General features: G+C 35.5%; 1 protein-coding gene across 2 annotated transcripts; it reads right to left on the bottom strand.

Annotated features, from left to right (window-relative positions):
- On the bottom strand, nt 1–27,109 carry LOC144972436 (uncharacterized). Of its 2 annotated transcripts, none has more exons than XM_078913606.1 (16): nt 26,977–27,109; nt 22,574–22,729; nt 22,068–22,185; nt 21,760–21,805; nt 21,186–21,279; nt 20,571–20,711; nt 19,037–19,158; nt 18,607–18,709; nt 17,009–17,191; nt 16,315–16,435; nt 14,903–15,021; nt 13,467–13,683; nt 11,720–11,817; nt 9,422–9,547; nt 3,361–3,492; nt 1–2,967 (listed from the first exon to the last, which is right to left on the bottom strand). In XM_078913606.1, exons 2-16 carry the CDS (start codon nt 22,664–22,666, stop codon nt 2,149–2,151), a joined length of 2,532 nt encoding a protein of 843 aa, XP_078769732.1. In that variant the 5' UTR covers nt 22,667–22,729; nt 26,977–27,109; the 3' UTR covers nt 1–2,148. The 2 variants fall into 2 exon arrangements, with proteins under 2 accessions (XP_078769732.1, XP_078769733.1); XM_078913607.1 differs by having other exon boundaries at nt 586–2,967; nt 26,917–26,996.
- Between the last annotated feature and the right edge of the window lie 327 nt (nt 27,110–27,436).

Here is a 27,436-nt window from a genome sequence, read left to right as displayed (position 1 = left end):
TGAATTGCGTCCTTTATATTATTAGTACATATCATTACCAGCACCAATACAAGTTGCACATTCATATCAAGTTAGACAGCTCTCATTAATTAAAATATGCTCTTTTGTAGACCATTGCAGTGCACAGAGGTCCATTGAAATACGAAAGATTTACTGATTAGTAGTAAATACATCAGAGGCAGGAACAGCATAGATAATGATAAATTTAAAAAAATAAAAAATAAAAAAATTGAGGTTTTATATAGTGCAATATCCACTAGCCTATCGCTAGCCAACAGCAACACTTAACATGTAGAATGAGACATGACGCCTGTTAGGTGATATTACATTTTTTTTCGGACAGAGATACGCTATTAACGGCCAGGTACTCATTTTACACCTGAGTATGGTGAGAGAATGTGAGTAAAGAGTCTTTTCCAAGTACTCAACTATGCACCGAGCGAGGCTCAAACCCAGGACCTTCCGATCCGAAAGCGAGTGTCATACCACAAGACCCCATAGCAAAATATATTTTGATATACTTAATAACTAAATCAAATTTGATTGTGAATAAATGTGGCCCACTGAGTCAATCCACTATTATTCCGGAATGAATCTGATAAAGAAAATTGAGTTTAGAGTCAAAATGATCAGATTTGAATAATCTAACTTCTTCAAAATTTAAGAAACACCTTATTTTTTGGACTATGAGCCGCGACTTATTTTCCCTGATCTCAACCCTGCTGCTTATAGTTCAATCCAGCCAATACTAGGACTTTTTCTTTGTCCGCGTCAGCCAAGACTTCATGGCATTGTTTAGATAGTGTAATGAATAAACAATGACAGAAATCTCACATCTCACATGCTAGTATTTTACCTTGTCTGTGTCAGCCATGTGTGTATACTTCATGGCATTGCAACAAGAAAATGATGACTGAAATCACACATCAGTTCTATCGGCCTATCAACCACCGTAATACTAGTAAATCCTACACAACAGTGCAACTTATACCCTGGAACGCCTTATGACAGGATAAAATTGATCAAAACTATTTTTTTAAAAACGGTGGTGCAACTTAAAGTCCTTTGGCTCTTATAGTCCAGAAAATATGGTAAAAGTTCTTTCTTCAATGAAGATATTCATAGTGACACAAGTTGTATAAATAAAGCTTAAAATTTAATTGGCTTGAGGCTTTAACTCACAACCTTCCGGTCTGAAAGAAAATGTCATACCACAAGACCACATAACCGCATAAAAAAACCCATATTGAATAAAACTGTACTTTAAAAGGGTGTAGATTTGTAATTGTATCCCACTTTAATATCCTATCTTTTGCTTTTGCTGTCTGTCATCTCATTTCACTATAAATATAACATGTACGAGTCCAATTTCCCTGCCAGTTATCCCACCATTTAGCCTTGACAAATTCGGTCTCCGCCAAGGACTATTTATTCAGGCGTCACAGATGATCATTTTACAGTACTTTTTCCCATATTTTTATCACTTTGTCAGTAATTCCTTGATAAGAGAAATTGTGATGATTTTATTTGATCAATAAAACTTCTTCTTCTTCCATTAAGGCCAGAGCTTTAGACTGAGGATTGTATGGCCGTCTTTTCAGTAACAGGTAAGCAGGGAACGATTTTTTTGAAGTCATCAGTCAACAGGGCTTGTCTATAAGTGGTTGGTAGGGATTTCCAAAGTCAGATGGTGCAGGGGTAGAAGGAGTAAAGATGATGGTTTGTTTTTGAGGGGGGATTTCAACATTAAATGCCGAGTTTCTTGTTTTGTTGTTGTTCCGTTTCAAATGGCCAGTTGGAATTTCGAGTTTTCTGTTTTGTCCTTTGTGGAATACAAGGACTATTTTGATTTATAATATTACGTTAAGATTGAAATCTTAAAATGAATAGTTTGATTAACCATTTGGAAACCTCATTCCTTTTGTAATATATTTGCTCAGTGAAGACTTCAACTGTTACCTTTTAGTGAGTATTTTAACTGATCCAGGATCCTACTAATTTTTTGCTGATATAGAAACAATGAGATTTTATGTTCTAAGTGAAAATTGCGTGATATAATGATTAAGTAACCAGCAAATACATTCCTTCATTAATTGTATATGACTGTGTTTGAAACTTGCCCAGGAGTTAAAACAATGTTTCAATGTTTTAACCTGCTACTTGGTTCTCGACTTGTTTTTGTGGTTGTAAATTCAGACCTGGATTTATAACTTGTGGATTTGGGTTTAACCCTTGAGCTGGGTTCACCCCTTGTCCTGGTGGATTAAACCCTTGCTGTGGTTGGTTTGCCCCTCCAAGTTGTGGTTGTTGATTCACAATTGGCTGTTGCTGATTGGCTCCCGGCTGTGGAGGGTTAACTCCTGCCTGTTGTTGATTACCTCCCTGCTGTTGTTGATTGGCTCCTGGCTGTGGCAGGTTAATTCCAGCCTGTTGTGGGTTAACTCCCCGCTTTTCTTGATTGGTTCCTGGCTGTGGTGGGTTAACTTCTCCTAACTGTTGTTGATTGGCCTCTCCTGGTTGTGGTTGATTCATCCCTCCTGGCTGTTGAGGGTTAACTCCCTGCTGTAATTGATTGACCCCTGGCTGCTGATGGTTTACTTGCTGTTGCTGACCCCCAGTCTGTACCTGTGGGTTCAAAGGCACCGGCTGCTGTGGGTTAGCCCCTTGCGGATTCAAACCTTGGGGATTCAAAGCTTGCTGCTGCGGTTGTTGATTTAATCCTCCAACCTGCTGTTGATCAATAGCCTGTTTGGCTGTCACCTGTGCAAGTTTCTGACTGTCCTTCAGGATTTGTTGATTTATCTGCTGTTGCTGTTGCTTGATCAGCTCCTGTTGCTGCTGATTGACTTTTTGCTGCTGGTCCAATAACTCCTGCTGTCGTTTGACTATCTCGTCTTTTACATCCCCTTCCTTCTTCACCAGTTCTTTTACTTTCTCAGCGGGGGCTGCATCTTTAGTTTCATCTTTCTGCATGGAGGAAAAAATACTCAAGTGTTGAATAAAAAAAAATGTGGTAAGTTGGGATTATTCATGGAGCCTATCAATTGATTTTACCCATGGGAATTATCACTTTAAAATCTTTTATACTTATGTTGTGTAATTCGATTTGATCATATATCCATTTCTGAGAAAAGAAAAAAAAAGTTTTATCAATTTTTCTCAAAAATTTTGATTTAAAAATCTGAATCTCAATAAAAATAATAAAGTAACAAATCAAGATCGGGCACTGATGTAAGATGAAGGTCTGAAGGAGTGTGTAAAATACAGTGCCAGACAAAGTAGAGAGGAAAATACAAGAAAAATAAAACATCCCAAAAAATCAGCCAGTGAGGAAAAAAAAAGAAAGACATGAAAACCAACCTCTTTATGATTCTTCAACTCTTTGAGAACTTCAATCTGTTCTTTCAAAAGTTTTTCCTGATCCATCCGGTGCTTTTCCAACTTCTCCAAAATCTCCTCCTGTTTCTTCTCCTTTTCTTTTAGCTCCTGTTCCTGTGGTGAGAAATGGTTAAAAAGGCTTATTTATGTAGTATATTGGATTTGACACCAATTGGTCAATCTGGCATGTTTATGTAATTCTGGCGGTTCCCTTTCTACTGGCTAGTTACTTGTTCTTAGAGATTAGCAAGCAGTTGATGCTTAAATGCGATGTTTATTTTCATTTAATAAAGTTCTAGTTATACAGAAGATTGCCTTCCATGATTATTACTTTCTGCAAACACAACAACTGGCGACCAGGTAAAATTTAAGTTTTCAATAACGGCATGCAGGCGATTGGAAATGACATTGGTGGCATCGAGCAATTCAACCCTCATGGTGATGTAACATCGATAGCTACAAATTGGTCAAAATGGATCAGACGCTTCCAGTTATTTGTCCTGGGTAAGGGCATTACATATAAAGCACAGAAGTGGGGCTTACTGCTGCACTGTGCAGGGCCCAGTGTGCTCCAAATTTATGAGACGCTCAATGTGGAGGAGAGAGATTATGAGGGAACCATCGCCAAGTTGACACAGTATTTCGAACCGCAAGTCAACAAACCATTTGAATGACATCTTTTTCGGCAGATGCAACAGTCAGATGGAGAAACAATTGCCCAATTTTGCACTCGATTACGCACAAAAGCAATAAATTGTGGTTTTCCTGACATTGAAGAGGCCATCCGTGATCAAATCATAGAATCCATGAAATCGAGTGTGCTTCGGAAGAAATTTTTGGAAAAAGGGGAGGATTTAACTTTAAAGGTGCTCCTTCAGACTGCACATATTCATGAAGTGACGCAAACACAGGCGGCGACTATTGAGAAACGAACATCTGGATTTGATGCAGTACATAAAGTTAGTACTACAGGCTCAAACCCTAGTGCTAGTCGTTTTTGACACTCTGGACATTCGTACCTTGCCGACAAAGCTTGTTTTCGCTGTGGAGAAATTGGATATTTCTCTAAAGAGCCAGCTTGCCCTGCAAGAAACAAACAGTGTTGGAAATGTCAAATGTTTGGTCATTTTGATATTTGTTATAAAACAAAGTCTAAAGACGGGAATTTTCAGAGGTCATGGGCATCCAAATCTTCAGTTTCTCATAAGTCAGGACCAAGAAAGATGACGACCAACAGTGGTTTCAGAAATGAAAAGGCCATGGGCAGAGGGAGATATGGTAATGGTAAAGTGTCTCATACCCGTTTTTTTACAGGATGATGAAGACAATGATGATTCTTACAATCTTTTTGCAATGGACAGCGACAAACCGAAACACAAATCAGAAATGAAAATCGACTAAAAGAATGTTCACTTCCAAATAGATACTTGAGCTTCATCATCTCTTATCACCAAATCACTGTATGACAAATTGTTTGCAGACAAAGAATTACAAGAGTCAGACACGAAGCTTGAAACATATACTGGAGAAATAGTCAAAGTGTATGGACAATTTACCCCACAGGTCCAATATGAAAATCAAAAGGAAATGTTGCCATTACTGGTAGTGGAAGGCATGGGACCAGCATTGCTAGGAACTAATTGGTTGCATGAAATCAAATTGAATTGGTTACAAATTTTTCGTATGCAACAATGCGGAACTGAAACATTGAATCAGATCTTGGAAAAACAGAAAAAATTGTTTGACAGTGATTTGGGTAAGCTCAAAAATTATCAAGCTAAAATTCACATGAAAGAAAACACTCCTATTTTTTGTAGAGCCAGACCACTTCCTTTTATTATGAAGGACAGAGTGAGTAAGGAAATTGACAGATTGGCAGAAACAGATGTTATTGAACCAGTGAATCATTCAGAGTGGGCTACACCAGTAGTGCCGGTAGTAAAATCAGATGGATCCATTCCATTGTATGGAGATTACAGGTCAACAGTAAATAAAAACATTCTTGTGGATTCATATCCTTTGCCAAAACTAGAGGATCTTACAGCTGTGTTGGCAGGAGGTGAGAAATTTTCACGGATAGATTTTAAAGATGCCTATGCACAAATCGAGTTGGATGAAAATTCAAGGAATCTGACAACAGTCAATACTCATCGGGGTCTTTTCCGATACAAACGTTTATGTTTTGGAATTGCATCTAGTCCAGTTATATTTAAAAAAACCTTGGAAAATCTCATTATTAATATTCCAAAGACAGTGTGCTACATTGATGACATTTATGTGACTGGTAAAGACAAGGAAGAACATCTTGACAATCTTTCCAAACTTTTAGAATGTTTGAACCAGAACAATTTAAGAGTCAAAAAGGAAAAAGTGTGAATTCATGAAAGAGAAAGTGAAATTTTTAGGTCATGAATTGACGAAAGATGGATTAAGACAACAGCCCGAAAAGATTGAAACAATAACAGCAGCACCACACCCAGAGAATGTCACACAACTCAAAGCATATTTGGGAATGATCAACTTTTATGCAAAGTTTTTACCAAATGCAGCATCGGTTTTTAAGCCTTTGTATGATCTGCTCAAAAAGGATCAGCCATGAAAACGGGCCATCGAACAGCAATAGGCCTTCAGGAAATCGAAAGAACTTCTCTCATCTAGTCCGGTTCTTCAGTTGTATGACGAAAACAAACCATTGATCGTGACTTGTGATACTTCGGCTTATGGAATTGGTGGACTGGTCGCACAAATTGATGGAGATGGTATGGAACGACCAATTGCGTTTGCATCTCGAACTTTATCTCCAGCCGAAAAGAAGTACGCACAAATTGAAAAGGAGGGACTAGCAATAATTTTTGCAGTGAAACAATTCCATCAATTTCTTATGGAAGACAATTTAAGATCGTTACAGACCACAAACCACTGTCAGGGTTATTTAAAGATCACAAGCAATTGTCTGTTATGGCAGCAGCTCAAATACAGAGATGGGCATTGTCATTGGCAGCATATGACTACAGCTTGATTTACAAACCTGGTTCCAGCATACCCCATGCTGACGCATTAAGTCAACTCCCTAGAAAAGAAACAGTGAAAACACCCACACCTGTAGAAATACAAAATCTTCTGAATCATTTGGACAGTTCCCCAATCACGTACAAAGAAATTGCGAAAGAAACTGATGAAGATGCTGTTCTGAGTAAGGTGAAAATGTTTGTCTTGAATGGTTGGCCAGTGAAAAATAACGATGAAGAAGTGAAGCCATATTTTTTATGCTGGAATGAACTAACCCTGGATGAAGGTTGTTTATTGTGGGGTTGTCGTGTTATTGTTCCAAAAAGATACCAAGATCATTTCTTAAACGAGGTACATGAAGACCACATTGGAATCGTTAGGATGAAATTGTAGGCCAGAGGTTTTGTTTGGTGGCCAAATATTAACTCACAGTTGGAAGACAATGCCAGATCAAATTGTCAGCAAATTCAAAAAGCCCCAGCTTCAGCACCACTTCAACCAATTGAGTGGACAGACAATTCTTGGTCACGTTTACACCATACCTGCCTACTTGAAAATTTCAAATTCAGTAAGAAATACAAAATTCATCAGTAATTAATGGTCAAATTTCAGTAATACTAAAGCAAACAAAAATAATGAAAGATACACCCTTTTATATATGTATAATAAACTTACCATGTTAAATAGCCCTACTACTTATGCGGGTCAAGCCTCAATCAAAGTCCATTTTCCACAGCATGGCAAAATATTCATAAGAAATCAAGTCCATGATAAGTAAAAACTACTCTGCTACAATCTACACATATATAATTTACAAATTTACAGTCTTCAAAACAAATATTTATACACACTAATTAGATGATGAAATAATTCTGTACATGTGTAACTAAAAAAAAAAAATATTTTATAATTAACTGCGACCATTTGTATCAGTAATATTTCTTCATTCCGTAAATCGTAATGTCCTCACTCGTACATTACGGACGGTCTGTAATAATGCAGTAGTTCACATTGATATCTCGACATTATGGGAAAAATTTCTGATTCGTGATTCAACTCAAGTGGCTGTCAAAATGTACTCATTTAACATCGACACAATCTTGAAATTCGTAATTTTAAGTTTTTGACAGCCAAAAACGATTGTCCGCGACAATGGTCCAGCATTTGTGGGCGACAAATTCCAAGCATTTCTTCGACATAATAATGTCCAACATAATCTCATTTCACCACATTACCCACAGGCGAATGATCAAGCGGAAAGAGGTGGTCAAACATTTAAAAATGCAATGAAGCCAATTCAACATGGTGTGCTGGAAGAGAAGATTTTTAGATTTCTTACGAAATGTCGCACAACACCTCATTCAGTGACAGGCATAACTCCAGCTGAACTTCTACTTGGATGACAAATACGTACAAAGATTAGACTGGTACATCCAGAGGTTCCAGAAAATGTTTCAACCCATCAGCAGCGACAAAAGTTGAATCATGATCTCCATTCAAAATTTTGATCGTTTGATGTTGCTGACAACGTGTTCATCAAAAATGTCTACTCCAAGGAGCCGGCTTGGCTACCTGGGACGATCGTACGGAAAACAGGTCCTTTGAGCTACAATGTGAAACTGGAGTCGTTTATCGTAGACATCTGGATCATATTCGTATTCTCACGGCTCATGCACCGTTTGTCGACTCGTGCGTTGAGTCTAAGCCAAATTCTGAATTCTTCCCACATGCTCAATTTCAACCTACAGAGAAGGGAAATGGCATCACAACCATCGTTGATCAGAACAGTGTTACACCATTCACTGATCACCATGTTCAACCTTCAACAATTGTGAATGGCAGTGCACCTACTTGTGTTGAGGAGAAAATTGGTTCAGCAGAACCTGACACAGATTTGGTGAAGCCACATGTTTCACCAAGACGTTCAAGTCTTATTCAAAAGTCTGTTGATAAATTAAATATTTAGATTTGTTTCAGAACGGATTCAGAAACGTTTTAGGTGTGTTTTAGGACAGATTCATAAACGTTGATAAAGATGTGTTTTAGATTTTATTTCATTATTATTTGATTACAATGTTGTGTGACCGCGTCTTCGGATAATGTGTGTTGAAGAGTGAACCAGGCTTCAGGAAATAGACATGTGTGCAGAGTACACGGCCATTCGGATAGAAATAGACATGGTGTGCAGAGACACGCGTCTCCAGTGATAGACATGTGTGCAAGGAGAGTGACACGGTCTTCTAGATAAAATAGACATGGGTGTGCATGAGAGTGACCTGGGTCTCGTATAGAAATAGACACGGTGTGTGCAAGGAGAGTGACAGGTTCGGGATGAAATAGACACGGTGTGTGCAAGGAGAGTGACACCAGCGGTCTTCCGGTATAGAAATAGACAAGGCGTGAGGAAGGCGGAGTGATATCTTTACTATTATTGGTTTTCAATTTTTTTTTTGTGATTACTCTTTCATTTAATTCTTGTATTTGATTTTGACTAATGACTACAAGTAAGATTTTAGTCGTCATATTCTTTACCCAAGGTTAATTATCTCTCTCCGTGTATGTAATGTAACTTGATACTTAGGGGGGAGGGATGTAGTATTTTGGATTTGGCACCAATTGGCCAATCTGGTGCCGTTGGTCAATCTGGCATGTTTATGTAATTCTGGCGGTTCCCTTTCTACTGGCTAGTTACTTGTTCTTAGAGTTTAGCAATCAGTTGATGCTTAAATGCGATGTTTATTTTCATTTAATAAAGTTCTAGTTATACTGAAGATTGCCTTCCATGATTATTACTTTCTGCAAACATAACAACTTATTGTTATAATTAGATCTGATGGTTTTTCACGGATCATGCAATCAACAATTATGAAATATTTCTATTCTATATGGGGCAGAAAAAATAAATAAAACAAAATTAAACAAAAATAAAAATACAAACAAACACAGACAAACATGCCTGAGGGAAATGTATTATATTTATTTAATTATCTTTAAACAAATTGCTCAAGTATAGCATTCCCGGTCATAACGGTACCTTAGCCTTGTGTTCTGCTTCTAGTTCTTTCTTCTTGGCCTCCAGGTCAGTAACATTCCTTCTCTTCACTTCTTTCGATTTGTCTTTCTCATTATCTGAGCCACTCTCCTTTTTTGACTGTGCGTCCTGAGGTCAAAAATAATATTTTTTATAGAAAGTGTTTCTGTAAATCAATAGGATTTAGTGAATCATTACAATGCCCGACAATCTCAATGCCTGATAAAGTGTAAGACTGCTAGTCAAACAATGTGTGGTTATGAGCAAAAAAATTTTAGTAAAATTCAACAACATCACCCTGCAGCCTTCTGTAAAAAACGATGAAAGATTTCAAAAATGACAAAAGATCTTGTCGGTGGCTGTGTAAATCTTGCACTAATTCTAGCTGAATATTGTATTTTTTTATAAATTAAAAAAAAAAAAGAGCGGGTTAAAAAGCATACAGACCTCCAGGTACTAACAAACAACAACTGTTCAGATGTAAGTCATATAAAAAGTAATGTACTAAGTACCAGATGTAGGTTATATAAAAAGTAATGTACTAAGTAACAGATGTAGGTTATATAAAAAGTAATGTACTAAGTACATAAACCTTCTTAGTAGATATAAGAAGGGAAAGGAAATAAAAACAAATTCTTTTAACAGCATAACGTGGTCATGTTGACATTCAAAAAATGTACAAATTGGCTGGAAAAGCATAAAATCATTATGGACTCATTTAGGCACCTATTTATTAGTTTTACTACATAAAATCATAATATGGCTGTGGTAAAAAGTATACAAATATATTTTTATGGCATACCAATGACAGCCTTGTAAAACCTCTATTTTTCTATTTTAATAAGGTTTCCTCATTATGGTTCCTATCCTTCAGTTACAACAAAATAAAAGCAAAATAATTGTTTTTCTCCAATTCTCAATTTGAAATTGAAAAAAAGATTTAGAACTTGGACTTCGAAGCAAAAAGTCCGGAAACACACCTGTCACAATCAGCCAGTGAGTAGACAGGTCAGACTCACAGGCTGGCTCAATGGTTTAATGAGTGTAGAGAAGTGGTACTCCCTTACATCCGTGGAACAAGATTTGTCCCAGTTTTTGGAACATGAAACTGACAGAAGCAATTGCTTGCTACCCTTTAGTGGGGATGCAAAAGTGCTTTCCAAATGATCTAACAAAAATATTTCAAAATTTTTCATAAGAAAATAAGTAAATTTTGCAGGTTTCTAAATATGTTGCATCACACCTTACAACAAACTACATGCAACCCATGTAATAAAATATCCCGGCGGAATTACGCAATTTCAAACTCAAAATTATGCAAAATTATAGGACCAAAAATGGCAAATTTAGCCAGAAATTATGCTGATCTGGAAATAGGCACAAAATTAGGAAAACAAAATTACATTATAAATCTTCATCACCGCAAGGAACACAAATATTACAAAAATTTAAAAAAAAAATCAAAGAATTAACATTTGTCAAAATTTGCAAAACGTGCACATTTTGTGGTTGCAATGCAAATCAGAAAGTTTTCCATAATTTTGCAGCCGCAAGCTGTGCAAAAAACCGCAGGGCCAGGTTACCCAATCACTGCTGGTTGGACAAAGGGGAATGACACAATCTCGATTTCACCGGAGATCAATCAAGTCTCTTCACTTGTAACGTGAGTGCCCTTCAAACTGAGCTATCTGGAGCCCTCAATCGGTGCAGGTTTTACACATGATGAGGAAATGTGGTTTAACATTTATGTTATTATAATACAGAGAAAAAGACTTTTTTATTCAGTCATATTACTCATGCAGTATTGATAAATTAGCTGGGTCTAAATCAGATCCTGTGAAATTTTCTATTACAGAATACTTTCTTATCAAAAGGTAACTTACTAGTCTTACTCAATGCACAGAATTTATGATAAGTTCTATGGGTCTTACTGACATAAAATAACTACAATCAGTCTTTTTTTAAAATTTTAATTTCCTTCAGCAAGGGGGATGGATAGAGGGAGGAGGAGAAAATTTGTTGTTTTTTTAAAATAAAAAATACATTCTGATAAAAAAAAATTGAATAAAACTACTAAAGGTATATTGAGAAAAAATGCTCATATTTTTTTGTATTTTTGTAAAGATAAATAGAGTATACCAATGAAACAAAATGTTTTTTGAGCTGTAGTCTCATTTCAGTAAAAGGACAAAAATTTATATGTAATGGGGTGGAGGTGGGAGAAGGATGGTGGTTGAGACGTGTTGAGACTTTTTTTTTTAAAGGGGACATTAATTGAAAAGTGGAAGCTGGTTTTCTTACCGCTTTGGCAGGCATATCCTTATCATTACTGACAGGTGGATCGGGGACTGGTGGTTCCTTACGTTTTTCAACATCTTCTTTCTTTATCTCTGGCTTATCTGAAAACAGAGGTAACCGAATTCCAATCACTGGGTTCTTGTTTGATTTTCTTTACCTGTTTTTAGTTTATTGCTTGTGTTGCTGAGAAAAAAATCTGTCCCTGAATCATTTTAAAAAATGAATATTTTTGTTGCATTTTTGACCCTTTTCATTTTCACCATTATCTTCGAATCTTTACATTCACAGACTTCAGACAGCCTCTCACGTTTTCTACTGTGCAAAATGATTCTCTTGGGAACATTTTTTTTGTAATTAGGGAAGGTATTCTGAGACAAAAAACAAAAACAAACACATAAGTAAGCCATATGATCTGATAAATAGTGGCTAATTCACAGTAGTTATACTTTAAACATCAGTCAACAGTATGAGACTTTCTTGTCATACATAACCTCACTACGGATACATCAATATGAAAAATATTAAACACAGTAATGATAAATTGAAGATTGTAGTTATCAAATTTATACCTTTTATAAGGACAGGAACAATCACCTACTGGTATCAAGCTTCTGACCAAATAATAATAATAATAATAATAATAATAATGAAAAGAAGAAAAGAAAAGAAGAAGAAGAAGAAAGAAGGAAGAGAGAGAGAGAGAGAGAGGAGAAGAGGAGGAAGAAAAGGAGGGGAGAAGAAGAAGGAAGAGAGAGAAGAAGAAGGAGAAGGAGAAGAAGAGAGAAGGAGAAGAGAGGAAAGAGAGAAAGAAGAAGGAGAAGGAGAAGAAAGGGAAAGAAAGGAAAGGAATGGAAAGAGTGAAGAGAGGAGAAGGAGAAGGAGAAGGAGAAGGAGAAGGAGAAGGAGAAGGAGAAGGAAAGAAGGAAAAGGAGAAGGAGAAGGAGAAGGAAAAGGAGAAGAAGAAGAAGAAGAAGAAGAAGAAGAAGAAGAAGAAGAAGAAGAAGAAGAAGAAGAAGAAGAAGAAGAAGAAGAAGAAGAAGAAGAAGAAGAAGAAGAAAGAAGAAGACGAAGAAGAAGAAGAAGAAGAAGAAGAAGAAGAAGAAGAAGAAGAAGAAGAAGAAGAAGAAGAAGAAGAAGAAGAAGAAGAAGAAGAAGAAGAAGAAGAAGAAGAGAAGAAGAAGAAGAAGAAGAAGAAGAAGAAGAAGAAGAAGAAGAAGAGAAGAAGAAGAAGAAGAAGAAGAAGAAGAAGAAGAAAGAAGAAGAAGAAGAAGAAGAAGAAGAAGAAGAAGAAGAAGAAGAAGAAGAAGAAGAAGAAGAAGAAGAAGAAGAAGAAGAAGAAGAAGAAGAAGAAGAAGAAAGAAGAAGAAAGAAGAAGAAGAAGAAGAAGAAGAAGAAAGAAGAAGAAGAAGAAGAAGAAGAAGAAGAAGAAGAAGAAGAAGAAGAAGAAGAAGAAGAAGAAGAAGAAGAAGAAGAAGAAGAAGAAGAAGAAGAAGAAGAAGAGAAGAAGAAGAAGAAGAAGAAGAAGAAGAAGAAGAAGAAGAAGAAGAAGAAGAAGAAAGAAGAAGAAGAAGAAGAAGAAGAAGAAGAAGAAGAAGAAGAAGAAGAAGAAGAAGAAGAAGAAGAAGAAGAAGAAGAAGAAGAAGAAGAAGAAGAAGAAGAAGAAAAAAAATATGAAGAAGAAGAAAAAGATGAAGAAGACAAAGATGAAGAAGAAGATGAAGAAGAAAACTTAAAGCTAAACGCTTCCCACCTGCAGGAAAGTTCTTGTTGGCATCAAAGTTTGAATCGGCAGCGCCTTTGTCAGGCCAGGCCGGCACCTGTTTGTCAATTCCTTTGATGTCCAGCTCATTGGGCTTGACCGCCACAGAGTCCTTAGGATTATCTGGGTGGGTGTGTCCTTTGTCTTGGGAACTCAGGGTGGCAAATGTGCTCAATAACAAAATGGCCAAGCCCAGAAAGAGAACTAACTGTTGATAGAAATAAGAAACGGATAAATTCTCAGTAATTCACATACAAAAAGCAAGCACCAAAGTTAAGTCTTGGACTCTAGCAATGGACCAATGAACAAAATGCAAGAACAGAAAAACTGACTTTGATAACAATCAAAATGCAAAACACGTTTTCAACAATACAAAATAGACTAATCAAAGTTAAGCATTCAACCTCAGAGACAACTTAAAAACAAGCAAAACATGATTCAATTGTTATATTTCTAAGAAAAACTATCCCAACAATACAAGTAATTGCTATGCGATTTCAGCTTAACAAGAAACGTGATAAATGCGGCGAAGACTCATTTTTTTTATATTCTAAGATAAACCCTCTAGTAAAAAGTTCAATTGTATACTTGATCGATTTCACGCAAAAGAAACCGGGGAAACTGCATTCTGAAGGCTACTTTTTTTATGGTGTAAAGCTGAAATAAAACCTCTTGTAAGTTAATGTAATACCTTGAACAGAGTGCACAACATACTGAAGTAAATTCCTTCATCATTTTATATGGAATTTGATGATCGAATACTCTACTATCTGCCCTTTATTCCCATCTTGTAAAACCATCCCACACTTCCCCTCACTTGTCCCAAGCCCCCCCCCAAAAAAAAAACCAAACAAAAAACCCCAAAAAATAAACAAACAAAACAAAACAACTTTTCATTGTATGTCTTAAAAATGACTTTACATAATGCTACCACCAAATCATTCTTCGTATTTAGTTCATAGAATGAGTTAGGAAGCTGGATAAGGTCTCAGTTCCTGTAACCACTTAAGTCAGACTATGACATCAATTTTTCTTTCAGTTATTACCATGATCTAGGGCAAGGTTGTTTGCTTTAGGTCATGCAATGCGATGGGTGGCATAAAATCTAATGCCTTCGTGATACTGTGCTCTTAATTCAAATCTGCTTTGAGCTCAGACAATTTAAGAAAATACCAAATGAAAATACCCCAAAAATCCCTACATCTTCTTCTTCGTTCGGGCAGCCAACGCCGTCATGCTGGCGACAAGTGCTCAGCAATGTTGAATGCGCTCAGAGTGGCCAGGAATTGTTCCTGACTTGGTGTTGTCACTATTTCTTCAGGTAGATCGTTCCATTTCTTTGTGGTTTTATGGAAAAAAGCTCTGCTGCCTATATTTTGAGTTTGATCTGTTAATTGTGTATGTCAATGAGTACTAATTGTGCTCACCTTAGCTAATCCTTTTCCCTCAGATTTTGTCCCCATGACTTTCATAAAGAAGAGAGCGGGAAAGATGTAACAAATCAGAGTACCCATAATGGCTCCATTCATTCCCAAGATGAATTCCACTGAAATTGAGAGATAAATAACATTTTAACAGCACATAATTATGACCAGATTATGTTATATGACAGCCATGCCAAATATTTCTCTGCCGCCTGTCTAGATTTTAAGTGATGTATTTATGTGTTTGTTTTTGGCTGAAGAAGGGTGTTGAGCCTGAAATGTTCTTTGTTTGGTATTTTTTTCTAATTCGTAACTGTTATATTTAATTCTGTTCATTACTTTTTACATACCATTCTTTTTCATACCCAGGCCATCATAGCAGTCTTAGCAACATCCTTTTGAATTTTTCAGCAGTATTATTACAACAGCTTAGGTTCCTTTCTTCAATTGACACCAAGAGGTGACCCAGTTTCAATTCCCCCATGGACCGCTTGTTACGCCCCAAGCAGGTCATTTAGCCTGCACTCATTTTCAGAAGCTGAGCTGCGACTAATGCCTAGGCTATTCTAGTTTCCAATGCAATAGATGCTAAGAAAAGCTTCACTTATTATTTAAGTACTAAGTAACTTGCAGAAGTGAACAAACCATGTAATCACACATGACCTCACTTTGAGTAAAAAGGAGTTTGAAATTTGAATGAAAATTGAGTTCAATTAATATGTTTTTATAGATAATGAATCAATGTTTTAATATATATATATATATATATATATATATATATATATATATATATATATATATATATAATATATATATATATATATATATATATCAATTATATCTGTTATTTTGTCCCAAAATTTTGTTTTGCCATCTGATTTAGTCCGATAAAACAACAGACTGAAGAAGTGGGACATGTATATATTCTCTTGAAGAAAAATTAGTGAAATAGCTTAAACAAAGCATGAAATAAATAGAAGAAATGACTTAGACTCAAACCCTTTGCCAGATAATATTAAATCTAACTATGCCTGGTGAAACCTGGTAAGGCAACAGCAAAGGTCTGTGAAGTTTTAATATAATGAAGGAAGTCAATGAATTTATCTTCTTCCTTCACTGTAAAAAAGAATAAGTCACCATATGAAATTAAAAAAAACAAAAAACAAAACATTTGTAATGATTCCAATAGCATTCCAATTCACCAGCTTTCAAGTTATCTAATTTGATTTAAACAAGTAAATATACTGTCTGAAGTTCCAGATCTTGAAGAAAATGAAAATAAAACAAACTAATCTATAGGGGGAAAAAAATGAAGAAAATAAAATTTTAGAAATTTAGATATGACGATACTAAAAATGAAAATGATGAAGAAAATGATGATAATGACAATGATGTTGATGGTAACGAATGCTTACCATTAGGGATAAGAATGCCAGTAATCATAGAGCTAAGGATAATTGTGATGGTGATAGCCTTGAAAATAGTCTCTGGTATATAGCTATTTCCTTCTATAGAATCGTCATATGCCTTTGTTTTCTGAAATCAAACCAAAAAAAAAAAAAAACTTATGAAAAATAAACAATGGAAGACATGATTGTTATACGACTGACTTAACTGCAATTATATATATTTTATCAGTGAATTGAGTAGCTGGGTGCAAATTGAGATCCTGGGGAGAGATCTTGACAATAGACTCAGTGTCCTGGTGTAGAAAATAATTATTCTTACATTTTTACTCTACTGATGCACGATAACTCCAGTTCGCTAAGGGTCTAAATCATTCAGATGCTAGAGCACTAACTTAACAAGTAAAACATATGGGTCTCCAATGCAACCAAGATTTTTTTCTGGTTCCCCCCAGCAGTAATTGGGTAGCCGAACTTGTTAGATCTAGCACACAGTTTTTTTTTTGCAATAAACAAATGTCCTTTCCGAATAATAACAAGAAATTGTAACTGTCCATTTAACAAGTTCTCATTAGAAAGCCTCATGTCTATGAGGGCCACTACTATCAGCCTCATTGCTCCTAGGGTTGGTTTTTAACCTTTTTTTCCCTTACTTCTGCAAACAAAAATAAAATAAAATAATTTTAGAAACAAACTTTTTTACCTTGGCAAAGAAAAGAGTGTAGATACTGGCTCTACAGGGGAAGATGATGACGGGGAATGTGATGACAATGGAGAAGACAAAGCACAATTTCATCAAATCAGCTATTAAGGTTGGTGGAAAGGCAGCTAGGATGTCACCAGGTACCTCTACCGCATGAAATGTGATGTAGCCAAAAAATCCAACCTGATTAAAAAAACAAAAAAAAACAAAAAAAAAAACACCAACATATAAATAAACATAGTTAATTGGTTTTAGTGCATAACTCTTTTTCTACTTGAAATTCTCGAACCTTTATTGCATAACACCACCATATCTATCATCAAGATGTTTTATAATTGTTAATTTTTAGAACATGTCAGTGTCATATCAGCACTAGTAAAAAAAAAAGGAAAGATGATGGAATGGTCAAAATAATATAAATAGAGTTTGCCTGATACATGTCATATCCGATGGTTTTTGACTGGAATTGGAGTTGAAGCCATCCAAAATTTTTACCATTTAAAAATGTTGATTGAAACCTACTTAAGGAGGCTTTTTTACCGTTGATCCAGCTTGTACTTTTGTTGTTTTAAAATCAATTTTAGGTGGGGAGGGAGGAACGGGAATGATCTTTCAGATGGAATATCTTTTTTATGTTATAGTGGTCGTCTCATTCTCGTCTCAGATGCCAATAAGTGAATTTAAAGTTAAAAAAGTCAGAAATATAATATTTTAGCGTAGTTTTTTTTTCTTTTTTTTTTTTAGTGCTTAAGAACCGATAGCCATTCTTCTCAATAAAACATGAAAAGTTCCCTCAAAATTCGGTCTTTAGTATCTAAATCATCATGCCATCATACTGGTGTGAAACTGTGGGTAGCAAATGTATCTCTTCTTTTTTTTCAAATAGTAATTAACTGTATTAGAATTATATATTGCTTATTTTTTTTTGAAAACTCTGTAATTTTCTGCTACATTGCTATGCTTTAATTTCTATTTATATATCTAGTAGTTGTTAAACTGCCTGAAATATTCATACTATCATCAGAAGACAGTGCCTTATTAGAGCATGGCTGGCCCACTTAAAACTGAAACGAGTTGTGAAAGAGGTAACTTTATAAATGAGTTTTACTCATCTCAACCAAATAAATAACAATGTGAAATTGAATGTAAGCTTTAATTTAATAAATGAAAACAGATAATGTGGACGTGTCAGGGTTTCCCCTTTATCAACAAAACAGGATGAATGAAAGTCTACAGACGAATGAGATAATATGTAATAATGGCGTTGTTAAGGTGATAAAATCAACATTCACTTTAACACACATTATCTCATTCATCTGTAGTGTTTCACTCATCCTGTTTTGTTGATAAAGGGGAAAGCCAAACCGTCCACATTATCTTTTTTTATTTATTAAATTGAAGTTTACATTCAATTTCACATTGTTATTTATTTCTTTGAGCTTCGAGCAGCAACATTTACATTACTCATCTAAACCAGCAACTTTATGAAGAAAAAAGAAAAAAATCTGATTCCTTGAACGAAAGGGGAGGAGGGGTGGGGATGGGGAGTGTCTCAGTATCTACCACAAACATGATTCATCTCACTGTAATTTACATACCAATAGATACGCCACAGCGCATAGATTGACAGCACTGCTAATGACACCCGAGATGTCCTTGAGAGATGGCTCTGGCAACTCCTCATAAACTAGAAACAATTGTCTGAAAGAAATGGAAAGGAGAAAAGATATTATCAAAACATAAAAAAAGACAAGGTTAGAAAATTATCTTAATTTTTTCATCAAGTTTCATGTAAGAGCTATAAAAAGTTGCAGCACTAAAAAAGACTAATTTAATTGTTGATTACATTATATATACAAATTAACGATTATGTATATTTTCATAAATGGCTTTCTCCATCAATTAACTTAGTAACATACTATGATGATGATGATGATGATGACGATGATGATGATGATGATGATGATGATGAATGTAAGATGATCAAAACAATGACCTCATGACTGAACACAATAATTCACATCTTACGTTTGGCAACCAAATGAGAAAGACAAGATGGGCAGACACTGGAAAAGACCCTGAGGCCTCCAAAAATTGACTTTGAAATACCAGTCACCAGTCCACAAATTTGGAATGGACTTGATTAGAATCTGTGGAAATGCAGACAAAAAAAAAAGAAACATATAAACATATTTAACCAAAATTTAAAAAAAAAAAAAAAAAAGAAAAGAAATATGAGCTTGTATCCATCAAATGGACTGGAACCCTCAGGGCAGAAGATCAAGGGGAAGGCCACGAGGAACATGGAGAAGAATTAAAGAAGCTGATATACAGAGAAGTGGTAAGACCTGGAATGAGATTAAAAAGTTAGCTCAGGATAGAAACTGTTTGTCTGTGGCCTATACCCTGACCCAGGGTGAAAAAGGCAATGATGATGATGATGATCCATCAAATGTGCTCAATGCAACCCAATCCAACTGCGACATTTGACATTTATGACTACATACAATGCCTGTAAAGCGCTATCAATTTTTTTTTTTTGAAAATTGGAGGACAGAGCCATTGCTTTTACTGGTCAGGTACTCTTTTTTAATAAAGGAGTCAAGTGTCATATCAAATGACCACAAAGCTGAGGACAGTCACACACATTATAAAAGATTTCTCAAACAAAATGGACAAGTGCGCTATGGTCAGTGTAGACACTCGCTTTCGATCGGAAGTCCTGGTTCGAGCCTCGCTCGACACATATTTAGTCCTTGAAAAGACTCTTTACTCACATTCTCTCACCGTACCAGTGTAAAAGAGACCTGGCCGTTAACAGCGTTGTCTTTGTCTGAAAATTGTATATCGCCTAACAGCGTCATGTCTCATCTACGTAAATGTTGCTGTGCCAGGACCTTGTAAAGCGCTTTGAGCATGTTAAGTGGATATTGCGCTATATAAAAGCTCAATTAAAGAGTAATTCATACTATTTGCTTTATAATAAAAATTGTGTCCCATGAGCAGGTGTTCATTTCAAAATTAGTCTGACTTTATCAATCACTGATTTGTCTTGATGGTAGATCCAGAAATGGTAATTGTAAATCAGTTTCATAGAGAGAATAAGGAAAAGCATATAATTAGGAATATGAGGACGTGGCTCTTTACAAAAAATAATAAAAATTTGACGCAAAACAAATTCCTGTTCAGCTCACTGTAAACTCTCCTTGTGGTGTTGTTAATTTCCTCTTTCTATAATCAACAATCAATATATCATTGATACTGACTGAATTTTCATTCCATCTTTGATGGAAAAACAAAATTTCTAAAATAGTTTCTCCCATAATCATATATCAATGGTTAGGCTACTGATCAAAGAATACATGTCTATAAATATTGAGTACAACTTTCCCATGAAAATATTTTTTTTTTCTCCTATGCGCCAAAACTGTCCATTCGATCTTTATAGTGCCACATATCATGCAGTCCATTTTCACTGACAATAAATTCAATTGCAATCCATTTGGCCACTGTCCATGCCTATCTTTCATATACATCAACCAAAGATGAGAGAATGACTTACATAAACAATAAAGCTACAGTAGAAGGCAATACAGACTGTACTTCCACGACTGACAGTCCTCAGATCTTTCAACATTCCCATGGGTAGACCCACACCAAGACACAACAGGATAATCATCCAAGTACGGAGGTTGGATGTGTTCTGAGGGAGGTAAAAATAGTCATAGACATCTTTAAAAGACTTGAAGATGTTAGAAAAGTTTTCCTTCTTTATCGATGGGTTTTGTGTACACTGTGCAACTTATCCAAAGACAACAGCCAGTTTTCATAACATTTTCTAACGTGAACATTGAAAGAATATAACAAGACTAGTTTCTAAAATCTTTGTGTAATTCCATACGTTTTGCGCTGTCAGTAAAATGCAATGGAGAATGTAATGCAAGGATAGAAAAACATAAACATCCCAAAATCATATTCCTTTAATTATTCATGAATCAGAACGTGGTTGACTTAACACCTAATTACGTCTTTCCTCGAGAAGAATATGGCTCTTGTGTCTGTGTCCAGGGTATTTTTGTTATTGTTGTTTTTTATTTTAAATTCTATATTGCAATATTTCATAATTTTATCCCCATTTCAAATCCGATATGAAACAAATCAGGAAACAGTTCCATACCTCTATCCCGAGCAACTTGGCAATGATAGCTGGTCCCAAATCTCCAATGACAACAATCTGTGCTATCAAGGTCCCCATCTGCATCCCTATCATGCTGTGAGGATTAGAAAATTTTGAATAAATTAAGACATAATGAAATGCAACCCCCTACCTCCATCTAATACAATCAGAAGAAAAACATGGCTAATTCAATTTTTTTTTTAAATAATTGAAATTTTAAAAAAAAGTAAAAAAGAATTAGAATACTCAGCTAATGACCCAAAGGAATCTACCGATGTGTATCATCTCGTATCAGATATAAGCAGGCACTGGATCCAAAACAAAATGACACACTAAAATGATAAACCACACAATAAAAAAAGAAACTAACATGACAGGAGACAAAAGTTACATAGGAGGATGGAATATGCTGATCTAGGAATTATAGTTTAATCTCACTATGACTATGAGAATATATTTAAGCTTAGTTTCTAAACATCTGATCTAATCTGTGATAAAATTAACAAATGTTTCCGAGCTCAATAACTACAGTGATAAATTTCTAAGGAGTGAGGAATTCCCATCCATGACTTACCCAATTTCAGAGACAAACTTTCCTGTGGCTCCATGTGTATGGTAAGCTGAGGGGGAAGACGAAACAACATATGAAAATGATTATCGAGACAAGCACTTCTATAATTCTGCTTTTATCTGAAAGATTCACAATATTTAATTCACAACTTAATGTTTTGCAATTAACGAAGCTTTAAGTGATACATGAGCTTACACGTGAAAGTTTGTAGGGGACCGTTTCAATATTATATTACCAACTTTGTCCCGATGGAATGAATTCGGGACGGGACTATATTTAGACCTAATAAACTGGTAAATAGGTAACTATACCTAAAAACTCATATGAACGCCTCCTTGATGTAATTCCTGCCCTCATCAACAGAGAACATGAGGTCAGAGTCAACCAAGTGCAGAACAGGAGAGTCAGCATACCCAGGATAATACCGCACTGAAAACAAGAGAAAAAAATGAACTAAAAGAATTAAAGAAAAAGACACAAGTACATAGGTTATCTGTAATCATGGAAACTTCTAGAATATTCAAAGGAAAAACCAAATTTCACAATATTGTTTATCAACTATTACTAATGAATGAAGGGGACAAACTGGTTTTGAAATGGAATTTTAAAAATGAAGTGACAGGACGTCCCTACTAGGCCTGACTTGAGCTTGGTCATAGCTATATATATACTTATATTTACATTTTATTTTTTTTTTCATCAAAATAAGATAAAATGTTAAAATGATAAATATAAATATCTCAGAGTTCCATTTTAAAGGTGAACTTCTGAAATAAAAAAGTGAATTTTCTATTTATGAAAAAGAAAACAATCTGACCTGTTTGAAACAGAAAGGCATTGCAAGAACAGCCACCCCGATGATGCTGTTCCCCAAGTTTATAATCAAAGGCCAGTTGTTGTATCCCACCATTTTGGGACTGGCCTCAACGGCAGCTTCAGAATCTATGATAATATGACGTTTCTAAAAGTGTGCCTGGGATTTGAAAAACAAACAAACAAATCAATATAAAATGTAGACAAATTAATGAAATAAGATGTTTAAATGTTTAAAATCCCTGCCAGAACTATCATTGCTCTGAGGATTTGACAGGCTTACTATCACAATTCTGTTAGAAGCCTTTAGTGTCTATTGTAAGTTGGGAAAAGCATCTAAATAAGTGAATAATTGAATGCATGAATATGAAATGATTAGAAAAAGACATTTTACATAAAGGTGAATATATGTGGCATTCCTATGACCTGAAAGTCTTTCAGAATCAAAATCCCCATTCTTGATACTCAGTTCCAGTAGCCTACTGCATATCATTTCAATTGAATTATATCTAATTTAGCAGCTCTTTCATCACCCTTCGCAGTCATGTTTTGTTTGTTTGTTTTTAAGGGTTTTACGGCGCTTGCAACACATTTAGGTTATATCAGCGCCAGTAAAAAGGAAGAAAATGGGATAGTAAAAAGTTCTAGAGATACAATTAAAGCACCAAGAAAAAGTAAGAAAAGGGGAACTGAGAACAAATAGGGATCAGATGTAGATTCCAAGAGCATACCACCAATGTACTTAGTTTGAAATCACCTACAAGTTCATCCAACACAAGCACAGAATCCAACAAAGAGGGAAAACACTCAAATGCTAACATTATACATTCAAAATAAATATAATAATACATAACAGAGGATGACTTACAGGAAAAAAATATCATCTCCAAAACAATAACTATGCATTCGACTGTTTCCCTCCCAGCTAGGATTCCGGCAGTGCCAGGAAACAAGTAATCTCATTCCGAGACAAGACAGAAAGCATGTTGGAAAACAGATATAACGGATAGAAACACAGTATGTACCTCCCTGCCCGCTATGGGAGGTCAGGATCCCCACCCAGCCTTCGCAGTCAGTCAACATCCGGAACACATACATACACACATAAAACACAAAAATGTGCACACAAAAACCATTCTTATTTCATTTACAATAGGTTATCAAAAATCATGTTCTCGAGAATAATTTTTCACAATGATGAAATATAAAGTAATAATAATAATAATAATAATAATAATATAATAATAATAATATAATAATAATAATAATAATAATAATAATAATAATAATAATAATAATAATAATAATAATAATAATAATAATAATAATAATAATAATACAAATCTCCACTGAAGTGGTGTTATCCAGTTAGAGGAATCTAAAGCGCTTAGAGTCTGGTGTCTCGTAGTTATAGCGCTATATAAGTTTTCAGGATTATTATCATTATTATTAAATGAATGGACATTGCCACCTAATCTAATTGAGGTGTGGATCCAGGAGAAGGAAGAATCTTGTCTGAACGCCGGTTTGGATCACTCTTGGTCAGGCTACTCATCTTCAGCTGTTCTAGCAGGATTGGATCTAGGCTGGTAAGAACTTCAGGGTCATGGCAGTGCACAAGCTCCTGTACGACGGCAATGTGATGATCCTTCTCAGGAATTGACGAAGCCACAGACAACACTCCCATAAAAACAATCATAAAATAAGACTCAAATCAAGAAGACCTTTACACCTAACAAAAATGGCAGACTTCAGTGTGGAGGAAAACTGGAGAGAAATGGGGAACAGGGAAACACCAAGAGGAGGAAACATCATAAAAGAGCCAACTAAAAGAGTGCCTGCATTCCATAACACCAGGAAATACTTGGTTTCCTCAAATTGCCTCTTAACTGGACATGGCAGAACTGCATCAAATATTTGCAGATGGAAACTTGGAAACAGTGATACCTGCCAGAAATGTCAGGCAGCCCCAATGATCACATCATCCTCCACTGTCCAGAACTTTACTTAACTTGAAGGTGGCTATGAAACCGTCCTTAGGGCGGAGGAAGACTTTCAAAGCTGAGTTGACGAAATGAATTTGGAGGTGTAGTCATACGCTACTACTACTACTATCTAATCTAAGACTAGTGGGAATCTCCAAAGCCAAAAACATAATATGAATATGTCGATGGGCATCTCCAACGACACATGATGAATATATCGATGGGCATCTCCAAAGACATATGACATATGAATATGTTGATCAGCATCTCCATACTTGGCATATTATGGGCATTGCAATAGACGAAATCTACTGGCAATAAAATACGAATCATCCCTTTAAGTTTAAACTTAAACATGAAGTTATCACAACATGTTGAATCATGGTTTTTATACCTGACATGAAGTACCACACACACAAACAACACAAACTAGGCACTTTGGTAAACGTCCATTTGGCGCTTCAGTAGTGAGCTGATAAATGGCCTAGTGACCCGATTTTTTAAACTTTTGAGTGATGTGTCTCAGAAAATGTTCCATAGATTTTTTGTTTATGGGCGGATTTTAATGATTTATGTCTTATTTTCTTCAGGAGGAATTACCCTACAGTTTGGTGTTGTTTATATTTAAATCAATGCCTGTTTAGTATATCTTTTGATCATGGATAAAATAGGGTATAATTTAGCTTTAGATAATTAAACAATTAGCAATTTGTAAACAAAATTCCAGTGGGGTACGTGATTTAAACATCTTAACTTTTAAATAAAATCAAATTCAGGGCAAAGTTGTATACCGCATCCATGAAATTCGTTCCAGCAAAATCCTTACTCAGATCTTAGCGGCCATTTTAGGTCAGTTTTGAAATTCAAATGGTGGTCACTACCGGAAATACAACAGTTTCAGGTCACAAAATCCGTCAGTAAATAACAAAGGCAAATAGAAGTACCTTTTTCTGCCTGTAAACTAACATAACTTTTCTTCTGCTTATCTGATTTTCACAATTTTGATATTGTTAGAATCGCATTGAAAAGCACTTTCTAATGATAAAGGTTTCATTGAGCTCAACCAAAGTACCTACACAAACACACACACACACACACACACACACACACACACAAGAAGATATAACACGCCAAAGGGAACGAACTGGCAGTGATTTACGACATACATAAAACGGATGCCCATAAAACAGTTCACTACAATAACACAGTTGAGAACAACAGCAAACTCAAACTCAAATCAGAACACAATAAAAATATCCATTTTCGATAAACTAAGTATGCATTTCTTTTTCATAAAGTGATTATGCTTTATGAGCAACAGCAATAATATTGCTGTTTAAGCAGGAGGCCTTCTGAAAGCTCCTTGTGCTAAGGGAAACAACTCAAATATTCCCTCAACTAACCCTAAGAAAAAATAAAACCTAGTACCTTTAACTGACTCTAATACTAATAATAGGAAAAACAAACACCCTATCACCTTTACTAAGGGAGGCCTTCCGAAAGCTCCTACATCCCCATTATTCTTGTTTTTTTATAATGTTCTAGTAGGGGGTTTGGGAGGGGGGGGGGGTGGACTTTTTTTTTGTTAAAGTTAAAGTCTCCCCCCTCCCAGAACATTATAAAAATAGTTTCCCCCCTCCCAAACCAACAACTAGAACTAGAATACTGGGGATGTAGGAGCTTTCGGAAGGTCTCCACAATGGTCAAATTAGGAAATTTTAAACTTTCACAAATCTATCAAGGTTTGTTCTAGATGCTATAGTTTCTAAAATGCTTCTACTTCTATATGATGACAAATTGAATAAATAAACACATGACAAAAGATTGTTGTTCCACACTTTCGGGGCCCCGACAAAGAAAGACTACTATAGTTTGCATATGGAAACATAAATCAGTCGTTCATTTTGGGATCGGAATGGTCAAGCAGGTGTAGAATTTAAACGTTGACGACCCCTGAATGTCCCTGGAAATTGATTTTAGACTAACGATTATAAACAAGGAATAAAGAGAGATTAGAAAGCAGTTTCATATTTGCCATAATAATCAACCAATTGATTGTGGGCAATCAAAGTCAAAGGAAGAAGAAGAAGTAGAAGAAGAAAGATCCACGGTGAAAATATAAATTGAAAAGAAATGCTACCGCTAGGAGCCTTCGGAAGGTCTCCCGTTTAAGCAAATAACCTTGTAATCAAAATCGTCAACTCCTACCCTAAATCTACCAACCAAACGACTCCACTTGACATGATCACTCACTTCATTTCAATTCACACACTTCACTCACTCTCTCTCTCTACTAATCATTCATTTTTCATCACACCAAAAAAAAAAAAAAAAAAAAAAAAAAAAAAATAGACATTGATACCGTTCTGTTTACATTGAGCCTATTCACAACAAAGTTCTGTCATCTTAAGAAAATGCTTACAAAATTCCCGTTAACTTGACTATTTCACGGGTGTATTTCTACCATAATGTGAATCAAACCATAATTGGTTTATAATTTGTTCACAGAATGTTGTGTTGGCAATCCCTGGCAAACAATAACAGGAAGTCATGGTGAACATTCGATGTCGAGACTACTTGTAGTCTATGCTGTTTATATTTCGTAGAATAACTAATTTACTATATAATTTTTAATTTCAACTATTCACCCACTGTTTTTTTGTGTGTGTGTGTGTGTGTGGTAAAGTTTTGATCAGGCACAGGTAACGATAGTTTACCAATAGCTGGAAATATGAAGAGTAAGTTAAACAGCATGACTATTGACTATTCCCGTCATCAAGTGTTGGGTTATTCGATCGCTTTTACCCGATCGACGCTCGAGCGCAAAGCCACGAATAATCCTTCGAGCAAAATGCTCGAGAACCGAGCTGGTGAATCAAACG

The sequence above is a fragment of the Berghia stephanieae genome, chromosome 5, assembly GCF_034508935.2.
Source record: "Berghia stephanieae isolate SIO BIC M18660-M18661 chromosome 5, UCSD_Bste_1.3, whole genome shotgun sequence".
NCBI lineage: Eukaryota > Metazoa > Mollusca > Gastropoda > Nudibranchia > Aeolidiidae > Berghia > Berghia stephanieae.
The sequence above is the reverse complement of the archived record's forward strand: the minus strand, read 5'-3'. Positions and strand labels throughout refer to the sequence as shown.